The 11,683-nt window shown below is 35.6% G+C and overlaps 1 protein-coding gene across 2 annotated transcripts in view; it reads right to left on the bottom strand.

Moving 5' to 3' along the window:
- Nucleotides 1–1,076: 1,076 nt before the first annotated feature.
- Enpp1 (ectonucleotide pyrophosphatase/phosphodiesterase 1) overlaps nt 1,077–11,683 on the bottom strand; it is a 60,453-nt gene continuing 49,846 nt past the window's right edge. For both annotated transcript variants that reach the window (XM_046449645.2, XM_046449654.2), the window contains exons 21-25: nt 10,200–10,329; nt 9,146–9,226; nt 7,831–7,963; nt 6,089–6,251; nt 1,077–4,858 (exon numbers count right to left, since the gene is read on the bottom strand). In XM_046449645.2, coding sequence (XP_046305601.1) covers nt 4,688–4,858; nt 6,089–6,251; nt 7,831–7,963; nt 9,146–9,226; nt 10,200–10,329 — 678 coding nt within the window. In that variant the 3' untranslated portion in view covers nt 1,077–4,687. The remainder of the gene's footprint in view (nt 4,859–6,088; nt 6,252–7,830; nt 7,964–9,145; nt 9,227–10,199; nt 10,330–11,683) is intronic.

Here is an 11,683-nt window from a genome sequence, read left to right as displayed (position 1 = left end):
GGTATGAATATAATTGCTAGTAAACATCTTTATTTTTCTTCAACCATAGATCTGTAATGGAAAGGGTAAATGCAAACATTTCACATCAAAAGATTCCTAGAGAAGTTACAAGTGGGCTACTTTTCCCTCTGGTTTCAAACAATTCAAAATACTGGAAGGATAGTTATATATGTCTGTCACTTGGTTTTACCTGGAAGTATGACTACATGTAATAAAAATACCCCAAACAAGGATATAGGTTACAGATCAGAAATGTTTACTCTATGATCCTGAAATGAACTTTGGATCTTTTTTCTCCTTCCAACAATACAGCTGTGGTTGACTGTCAACAACACTTGGACTTTGTGTCATATTCTTGGAGAATCTCCTCCCTCCCCTCCCCACCCTTGACACACATATCCACACAGAAAAGCAGGCAAGATTCAGTATATTTAAGTTTTATTTGAAAGCCCACATTTCTTAACTTAGAGATACCTATATTCTATAGGAGAATTTTTTTCTCTCTTACAATGTTTAGACTGGCCCAATATCAGGGAAAATGTCCTTGGATTATAGCCATGTAAGATTTTACTTAATGCTTATGAAAGCACTGACCGCCTCCCCAAATTCCTCTGATAAGCTTCAGTAAGTATAATCACTACACTCAGTTTCAAAGGTCAAACTTAGCTTCTCGGAAATCTAAGCAAGTACCTGCAGTGCAGGATCCAGCAGTTATTGTGGCTACTTACAGAAAAAAGCCAAGGGGAGAGAGTAACTTCTCCAGGAGAGGGGTGGTCTCTGCTCCACCCCCACCTTATCTCCTCACACAGGACTGGCCAACTGGCCTAAGAGTCCTTGAACTCTATGTGTCTACTTACTCTGGTGGTGCCTGAGCATTTATCTTCTTGCCCCTAAGGTTTGTCCTTTTTTCTTGACTCAAGAAAATATTTTAAAATTGTGCCTGTTTCTTTTTCTCTGCAATGAATGAATTGACAACTTCAAAACTTTCTTTGAAAGTTACTTACCTGGAGTAACTGGAGGAATATGGAGTATGACTGGAGGAATAGCAGTAATATTTAAGATTTTTTTTTAAAAAGTTTCATTTTGCATTAGAAAAGTAAAGAATAGCCTTTATTAGGAAAAAGATATTTCCATATGCAGTCAGCCGTTCAGAGCCGTGGGTTCTATAACCATGGATTCCATCAATTGCAGATTAAAATGTTTGAAAAATAATTATTTATACTGAACATGTACAGGCATTTTCCTTCTTGCCATCATTCTATAAACAACATAGTATAACAACTATTTATATTGTGTTTATATTGCATTAGTTAATATAAATAATCTAGAGATGACAAAGTACAGGATTGTGTAGATTATATGCAAATACTACACCATTTTATATAATGGGCTCAAATATCCATAGATTTGGGTATCAAAAGTTTTGATATTGAAATGTGGAAGAGATCCTAGACCCAATTCCCCACGAATACTGAGGGATGGTCATGTGAACTCAAATTGGGGGAGTAGAGATATGTCACATGTTTTAAATTGAAATAATATAAGGAGAGGTCTCTTTCACACACACACACACACACACACACAAAAAAAAAAAAAAAAAAAAAAGGGAAAGAATACTGTATAAGAGCAACAGATAAATACCTAAAAAGAATACAGATGCTCTTTCCTTTAAAGAGTCCCAGATCCCCTGACAGGGTAACAAATGTTAGCCTAACATTTCCTTTAAGAACAGATTATTATAGGAAAGCAAAAAAAAATAGAGTTGTACATTATAAATTGGTCACTGTGATGCTTACATAATATATCAAAAATAGTGGTAAATGGGAAAATTCCAAAAATGTATCCATCCAAGGGATATTAGAATGTCCCATCTTTACTGTGTTCTCCTGCAGAGCTCCAATTCATCCTTCAAGCCTTAGCCCAAAGGTTGAGAAACCAATGTTGAAACTGCCAAGAAGCAACCAGTATCTCCTTTGTGCTCTCTGACACCCAGCTCATGGCTTTGAAATAATAGTTCCCACTCCTTAGGGATCATTTACACTTGGCTGCTTCCACTCCCTCAAGAATGTAAGGAGTTTAACTTGTTCCTGTATTCTTGGTGTCTAGCACAGGGATTGGACATCTATCTATTTAATAAAGCTCTGCCAAGATTTTTTAAGAAAGCTTATCATGTGTCTGTACATGTTTTAAAGACTATATAAAAATCAACGAGTCACTTCTACAAATATGAAGTAGATATCCTTTTGCTAAGTGTACAAAAAGCCTGGATACTATATATACAACAAATGCAAGAAGACTCTGAATGGTGGAGAAAAGGCGGAAAACAGGATAGGGGCCACAGGACCCAAGAAATAACACTGGGATGTGTTCCCTGAGTTATCTTTTAGCTCATATATCTCAGACTGGAAGCTGAAGAAGTCAACAACCTGCAAACAACAAGAGCAAAGGGGAAAAAGAAATGTCCCATGAGAGGCCTGCTCTCTTGCCAGCCAATGGGCAAAAAAATGGGTAGCCTAGCATGACATGAAACGAAAGTCATTCTGCTCCAATGAAGCAACCACAAAAAGAACCGTGGTCCCCCCATACCAGCAAGGGCTTAGTGGGGAGCCCAGACTTCCAACCTTGACAAGATATAAAGAGGTGTCCCAGATCCCCTGACAGGGTAAGGGTCAGGGAAAGTTGAGAATAGCGAATTGGGTATTTCATCCTTACCTGGTGATAATGAAGTCATTTCCTCCACCCCAGTCCCAAAGTGTAAGTGGAGACCATATGGGAGCAGTTAACAGGTGCCATGGACATCTCAGTCAAGAAGGGATCAATAGAGAGCTAATGCAGAGCCAAATTCCCACCTTATTTATCTCCTCTCACCTCAAGTGTCAATGGAGGCTGAGTGGGGAACCTGGAATCCTAGCCATACCTGGTAATATGAAGGCAGTGCCCCCAATTTCCCTGCTAGGATGCTATCAGAAAAAAAAAAAAAAAAACCTAGCAAAAACAAAAAGTTCAAATAAGATCCACAGTCTTATAACAGAATACCTAAAATATATAGGTTTCAATTAAAAACTATTAATCTTACTAAGAAGCAGGAATTTTTTTCAAAGTTAAAAAAATAGATTCAAACACTGCAATGACAAAGATGTTGGAATGATCTGATGAGAATCGTACAGCAGCCAACGTAAAAATGCTCCAACAAGTAATGAGAACACCCTTGAAACAAACAAAACAAAACAAAACAAAACAACAACAAAAACAGAAAATCTTAGCAAAGAAATAAAAATTCTCAGTAAATAGAAGACATAAAGAAAAATCAAGTAGAAATCTTAGAAGTAAAAAAATACAAAAGGTGAAATGTAAAAATCAATGCATAGGCTCAACAGCAGAATGGATTAGGGTGAAAATGAATCAGGGAACTCTAAGATAGAAAAATGGAAATAACTAAATCTGAACAATGGAGAGAAAATTAGACTGAAAAAAATATACATTCAGAGCTTTAGGAAACTGTGAGACCAAGACAAAAACCAATTAAACTAAGTTATTAAATTAAAATTTCAGTTGCAATTTATATTATTTGAAGGTCTTTGCAGTTCATTCCTAGGCAGTTGAAGAATGATTATCAAATGTAGGACACATACAAATCTTTGGTGTACTAATATTATACCTAAATCGAACCCAAGTAGCCTAATGTAGTCTTTGAAGTTTCACAGTTGGAATGAAAGGTTATTGCCAAGTAGTAGGAAAATCAAGTTCATTTTGTCATTTATGGAGCTTCAAAACGAACAGCTGAGCACAGAACAGCTCTGTAGCTGGTAGTCATTCTTACGTACACAGGAAAACATTCCTACCTTCTCTGTGAAAAATGTCACCTTCATATACTCACAAATTCTCTGAGGTTTCACCCAGATAAGACTCAATTTTAACAGTCTTAAAGAACCACATTTAGGGCTATTTTCAGCCTCTGTTAATTATGAACACTATGGAAATATTTTTTTTTTGTACAAGCATAGAGTAAAATTTTAAAATTGGTAGATATACCAAACTCACAGGTGTTAGAGAGACCTTAAATATAAAGAAATACAATCACAACTTTAAAAAGCCACAAGATTAATTAATTTGTTTTTGAGGGAGTATAAAGAAAAGGAAGAAATAGGACCTCAGAAATATTTTGATTTCCACTATTTTTTTTTTTGTTTAAAACTAAAAACAAAGAAACTCCAAATGAAAAGGAATCTAGAGCCACTTGTAAATTCTTGTTAAGATACTAATGTAACATGGACTATGCCAATTCTATTAATTAGCCTAGTGTTTTCCAACACCATATTTATTACCAATAATATAATTCTACTATCTGGTGTCCAGACAATGTTCACAGCTATTTCTCCCTTAAGAGAAATAAAAGAGCAGTTTAGGTGTGGTCTGTCTTTGAACTTCAATAACACACATAGTTTCTGCACAGAAATTTCTGCAAGACACAATAGAAGCACTCTCCTGCTGCTGTGCTGAGTCCACAAGTTTCCCTGAGATGTCTGAATCACAGAGGATCCTCAGTTCCAACTCTGCTCAACAGTTTCCAAAAAAAAAAAAAAAAAAAAAAAAAAAAGGAATAGCATAGATAGAGGGCTGTATAAAATATAAGATTGTCTCAAAAAGATTTATGGTGTGTTTTGTTTTTTTTTTTTAATAAAAAAAATCAGTCTTCTTGACTAAAGGTTGACAAATGTGTTTTCAACTTTAAAATGTCTGAAACTGGCTCTTTTCTTTCTTGATAGAAGCTGAGTCCAGTGATGAGTTCAACGTCTGTGATCCGGGCTATGTGCAACATAAACAACTCTTCAATCCATGAGGGCTCAAGCTTCCCGTGCTATGAGGATGGAAAACAAAAGGAGAATCACCAACAACACTCACTTCGCTTTTCCAATAAGATCTCCCATCTCCCCAGTTTAATCAGTTGGGATGTTGCAGTACTCCGAAATGGCAGATGCCATATGATATTAGACAGAATCCCCACTGTTGAGTAGCTTGTCTTCTAATATTTATATCTATCAAATATATAGATATCTAATATGTATATCATATTTGTTCAACTAGTTGTATCAAATTTGGAAAAAATAAAGTAGGCCTGTAACACATGCTTATATATTGCATAGATACTGAAAGAAATGTCACTCGTGTGGTGTGGGGTTTCAGAGGATCAAATTTAATACCCTGATGAATAGCTGGCTAAAGGAGACCATGGATAAATGAGTGAGTACAACACTCTCTCCTGCTGAGCTCACAGTGGGCCTCAACATCCTTTTGACCAGGACCACGGAATTCCAGATATCAACCACACCCACACCCACACCCACAGGGTCTGGTATGAAAGTCAAAAATTCTTGCCAACTCAGGTCTGGATTTACGTTGTGTAACTTCAGTGAAGGAAAAAAAAAAAAAAAAAAGACCTAGGGGGTTGGGAGGGCAACTCAGTAGCACAGTGTGTGTTTAGTATACATAGTGTCCTGAGTTTGGTCCCAAGCTCCACAAAAAAGAAAACAACCTCGAAACACAAAAACACCCCAGGAAATGTGGGGAGTACTCTTCATCATTTGGAAACACTTACCAATTGTTAACATGTGTGCCATTTTAATTTTTAAATCTATAATTTAGAATTCTAAAACTCTAAATATAAAATGGTTTCCAAACACTGGAATGACAACACAACAGGAAAGGAGATTTTCATAATAAAGTTATATGTAGACATTTATTTGAAATGTCTAACCACAACGTTAAGACTAATTTATAATAGTGCTGAAAATTTTTATAAAACCAGTTTTTAAGTAAAAAAAAAAAAAAATCACATTTCATATAAACTTAGAATTTGGTGATGAGACCATGTGAAGTTTGAGTCCAATCTGATTCTGAGTGTCTTTAGCAGAGAAGGTGAACTTCTTCAAAGACCTGCCATCTTAGAGGATCAAGACGAAATTTCAAAGTCCACATACATTTCAACAGTTGTGTTTTTCTCCACAGTTGTCTGATGTAAGACATGCATACAAACATACACACAAGCTTAATATTCAATATGCAAAAGAGATTAATGAAGGCTACTTACCGCACAGCTCTCGCTGTTGTCAGGCCTGTGAGGCAAAATGAAAGCTAAGGTATCTAAGTTTTCACACTGCAAGGGATCCTGGTATTTATTTTTACAACTGGTTAGCACAATGAAGAAGTGAGTTGGAATCAGAATTTCTTGATTACGGATGACTTTGATGTTTCTGTAAAATATGCCAATATTCACTTTCAGAAGGAAATAATGATCTTCCTTTTAATGAGCACTTTGATAAAACATGTTCTAACAAAGCACATTTAAAACTAAAATTCAATTAAATTATTTATAAGAAGTTAGGTAATCACAGTGTCTGAATATATTCTATTGATTGAAACTAATAATTAGAAGACCCAAATAATTACTTTCTATTGAAATTCAAATTATTTTTTTCAGTTCTACCTAAATACACTTGAACTGAGATGCTAAAGGAAACAAAAATATTTTTGAACACCTACCAACAAGATTCTTACGATTACTGGCAGTTCTCAATAGGTCTTGAAGTTATGAACAAATAGAAGACACAGAGGTAACAGGTGAGGAATTTTTTTTTTTTTTTAATTCTAGTTCCTTCAGAGAGGACATGGAGTCATGCATTCTCTTTTGTTTTAACTGGATTTTTTTTCTTACCTTGAAACTTAATTTTTTAAAAATTGCCACCTATTAAGATATTTGAAGCAAAATCTTTAACTTATCATGATTCTCCTATTTCCATTTCTTTTTCTTTTTGCAGTGCTGAGATTGATATTTCCTTTGGTTTTAAAATTGTGGGATTTTTTTCCAGCATCTTTAAAAGTTTAAGGTAGTGGGATGATTATTTTCGAATATGATATTACATGGAATCATAATATATAAAACAGATTAGAACATAGGGCTCTGGTGAAAACTATGAATAGGAAACTATGAAGGTCTCTTCCTCTCTATTGCTATGAGCTTTGAGGCTGCTTATGTGGGACGTTCATGTATCAAGTTATATAGTAACAAAATTGCAATTTTGCAGACTTGATATGATCCCAGATAAATATGGGTAAATAGCAACCCCTAAGTCAGCCTGGGAGAATAGGAAAATTCTTCCAAGAGGCCAAATCTCAGTGGAGTCTTCAGTCTTGTGATCTTGAAAGCAAAATTGCTCCCCCAAATCTTATAATTATTCTTTAAAAAAAGATAACTAGCTGGGGATCACTGGCAAAGCCATGGGTTTAACCCCTGGAAATGAAAAAAAAAAAAAAAAAAAAAAAGACTAAAATGTTTTCCCATCTCATTTTATAAAAACAGCACCATAAGGAGCTGCTCTATCATTGCTCTCCAGTCAGAGTTGCCTAAGAGCTGTGACCTTAACCCAAACCCACCAGACGTGAGGCACCATGGTTTTACACCCCTGGCCTCAGGGTATCTGCAGCCACACCATTCAGTTCTTCATCTTCTGCCTGGGAGTCTATTTATTAAGATAGTATCTTAACATTTCACTACACAGAGATCTTAAATACTGAGTTCAGCATTGAAATTGAGCCCAGTAATTACTGATTTGAATCAAAAGGGGGGAAAATATAAGTTCTCTTATCTAAGAACTATTTTGCTGAACACTGAGCAAAACATCAAATCAATCAGAGATTTCAAGAGCTTTCAGTGTAGCCAGAAGAGCCTTGTGAGTAGATGTGAATTATACTAGAGAGGAAGGGTTCTGTTACCTCCACAGGACAGTAATCTCCACTGACAGCTATTTTTAAGGTAATAAAATATGTTCTTACTGCTTCAGAATCTCTGTGGAATCATAATGTCCATCAAAATCAAAGTCGAACACAGGACCGCTGACGACGTTGATGCCATTCCTTTCTTCAGCATACCTTTGCAGGAGGGTGTCATGAAAGTAGCGCCATATGACTGAAACAAGGCAGATGATAGAGTTTAAAAAAAAATTGTATGCCACATGTGAAATCAGTTCACATCATGATTCAAAATTAATGATTTGCTATAATTAGAGATAAAGTCAAGTTTGACTTAAGTCTTAAATGTGAGCTCCAAAATCCATTGTTTGGCTTTGGTCAAAAGCTGAATTCAATTCTATTTTGGGCATCCCTGCATGTGTGCACTATAATGAACCATTTTGATTATATGTCATGGTTAAATATAACAACATTACAAACACCAAGTAAATTATTCAGATTTATTATAAATATTGAACTATTCACAAGTGTTATAGATCTAAATTAGAGTAAAAATCTCCATATATGCTCTATATTTTGATATTTTACAGAGCAGTTAAAGTACGAATGTATATTTACTCTGCAGGAGTCAAGCCACAATGGCTAATGATGATATGAAGTACATTTTAAAACAATAACAATTACCAAGAACTTTCAAATAGTTAAAGAGAGAATCAGACTGAAAGTTAATATAAGTATTAGTTGACTGTATTAGGTAGATAACTTTACGAAAAACTTTATATACTTTTTTATGTTAGAATTAAAGCACTTTTATTTTCTAGGTCAGAAAATTTGAAAGAAAACAAAAGAAAGCAAAACCTAAGTGTAGTACATATGATTAATGTTTATCTTATAATTTCTTGCTTTCTTTCTGTGTATATTGTAAACACTATTCTTCGTGAGTAATGTAGGTGTCATGTTGGAATAAAAAAGATTGAAATCAATTGAAATATCACCATAACATGTGTTGACGATACTAGATAAAAGGAAAAAGGACTCTGATTCTATTTTAAGGAAGATTTGATCATTTCTGAGGTCACCAAAAGATTGTTTTGGTTTAGTATTCTTTATGAAACCCAACACAGCCTAATCTCATATCTTTTGGTAGGGTCCCCAGAAACTCTGCTCTAGGCTAAGGTGGGGAAATCCCCCATCTTTTTTTACATACTTTTTATAAACATAAAACAGCATAGTCATTAAAATATATCATAATTCTAATTTTTTGAGTCCTATAATTCTCAAAATCAAATAAATCTTTAAGAATGTATTTGATATTTACTCATTTAATTTAGGCCATAAATCCTATTATATTCAGACTATACCTTTATGTACTGAATTTATAAAATATAAAGCTTTTTACCTTGAAAACTCTGGTACATCGGCACTATATTAGTAGTTAGCAAAGCTTCAGAATATATTTGACTTGACTCTTTATTTAATTCTAGAAGGAAAAAAAAAAAGGACAACTTTTTCATCCTACACAAATAACATTCGAAATTATAGTTTCCCCTAGGGGTGACATTTAAAAACATAAGCCAAGTATCATCTTAAACCTGTAAAACTTCCCCAGGTACCAAGTGAAGGGGAAATGTAATGTATCTGGTCAAGTCCCTTAAAAAAAAGTTTTTATATTTTTTTCCCTTTTCAAGATGAATTTATCCAAAAAGCAGAAACTTACTAGAAGAGCCTCAGAGTAAACATATGCCTATTTCTACTAAAGTGAATTGTGTTTATAAACTTCTTTCCTTAAACATTTTCATAATCAAAGGAAAAAAAAAGACTCTGACTTCATAACAACACCTACTACCCAGAAAAAAACACCATGGGCGGTCTTGCAGGCTGTCTGCCTCAACCTGCTGGACAAGGCCGCCTTGTGTGAGCTGCAGCCTTGGCTCCAGTCTCTAGAAGGCAACAGCCAAGTTCTGACTACAGACATTCTGGGGACTGGACTGGATGCTGAGGGTATTTGAGCACCTGAATGAAGTCTTCTGATTTTTACCTTTTAAGGTTGTCTCTAAAAAAAAAAAAAAAAAAAACAAATTTGGCACTTCAAAAGTCCATTCCCGAGGAGGCTCTGCAGCAGTGAACAAGCAGGCATTTGGAAGGCTCCACCTTTACCTAATTCTTTGACAAATCACACTTTATTTTCAATCAATACAGGTATATCTCCTTCCTAAGAACCCGAGGCCGATTTCCAAGGTCCACTGCCCTATCATGTTTGAAAGATTTCTTACCACCCATTTATTTATTTTGTTTATTTATTTGCTGGGGATCAAACCCAGGCCCTTGCGCATGCTGGACGAGTGCTCTACCACTGAGCTACATACACCGCCAGCCCTGTATGAAAAATTAATAAACAAGAAGACAAAAGAAAGCAAGAGAAGAAAAGGGAAGGGCAGGAGGAAGATACTTACGTGGTGGGGCAAGGAACCCATAATTCAGTTTAGCATTGTTTTTATAAAAGGAACATTTGTGGACAGGACTAAGAGAAACCCGGAAGTCCTTGAAGAGACAGTTGGAAAAGTCTTCTGTAGAGAAACTGTCCTGAAGAACCAAAGGAAAAGAACCATCAGGTACAGGGCACAGGAAGAGAAGAAAATCCCTGGGTAAATAGTGAGAGGTGAGCTGCAGTTGGCTACCTGTCAGTTCACATCCTTCCCTACTTTCTATTTTCCTCCTGGTATAGTCATCTTTTTTCTAACTGAAGCACAAAGATTCTTTACACTATTAAGGACACTGTCCGTCAGAGATGTGCAAATATCTTCCTATTCTGCTCTGCTCATTTTGTTTATCATGTTTTTATCTAAACAGTTTTAGAGATTGGAGTTGGTCTTCCATTTCCAAGTATGCAGCCAAAAATTGTTGGGAGATGGTAAGAGAGCCAGCAAGGGAGAAACCTCAGGAGCAGCGATGTCTGAATTCACACAGATTCAATGACATCGCAAAACTAAAAAGTTCAAAGAGAACCAACAACCTCCATAATTACAGTACTAAACAACAATAGATAGGATAGGGTGCCTACAAAACAGGGTGCATGCTGTATATTATGAAGTCATATTTAAAAAGTGACTAAAGGCAGTCTTTGAAATTAAAAAAAAATGAAGTTCAAGATACTTTATATAAACACATAAATATGTGTGTATATTATATATCATGTGTACTCCAATGCCCTATCTTTGTACTTACTTACCTCAGGATTAGTTATACTTTTATTAACTCTCACAACTCTTCTCAATGAAGCATTCTTAAATCCCTTTTCTATCCCTTAAGAGCATCCATCCTTACAGCTGACCAATCACTCTTGGAAAGTCTGGTGAGTCTAGCTTAAAATTAATACCAGGTAAGACCTCCTTCCCTATTCTCTCTCTTTCTAGGACTCCCCCATCACATTCTCTTTCCACCATGGCACTGGAGCAAGGGGAAATGGTGGTCTTTTCCTGGGATATTTGCCCTAACTCCTTTCTACACCCAACTTCTTATGTGTTGGTAGGACAGGGAGAGGTGTCTGGCATCTTCCCCTCCAGATGGCATGTGTAGCAATGGGACTGAGCTTCCATGGCTACCCCATCAATGAGGACCCCCTATGATGTGGGCAGTTGAGAGAAGCACTTGTGCCCATATGCTGTGTATTTAGAAATGAATAATTACGACTAACTTTAAAACTGATTTTATGAAATTATAAATCAGAATCATAAGTTACCAAAACCAGGAGGAGATAGGCAAAGAAGAATCCTGTGCTGTATATACCTTATTTCACAGATGTCTGCTCTAAATGCATGTCAAAGTCATGTAACTTGTTAGTGGCAGAATTAGAACTGAAATTTAATTTATGTGACTTCCTGTTCAGTATTACCCTCATTCGGGAAAAGATAATAGAGAGTAACAGTGAGAAACTATG

This window comes from Marmota monax, unplaced genomic scaffold, assembly GCF_021218885.2.
Source record: "Marmota monax isolate L192 unplaced genomic scaffold, Marmota_monax_Labrador192_F-V1.1 WCK01_AAM20220418_F8-fsc00030, whole genome shotgun sequence".
In the NCBI taxonomy this organism is placed as follows: domain Eukaryota; kingdom Metazoa; phylum Chordata; class Mammalia; order Rodentia; family Sciuridae; genus Marmota; species Marmota monax.
This window is presented reverse-complemented; position numbering and strand designations above follow the sequence as displayed.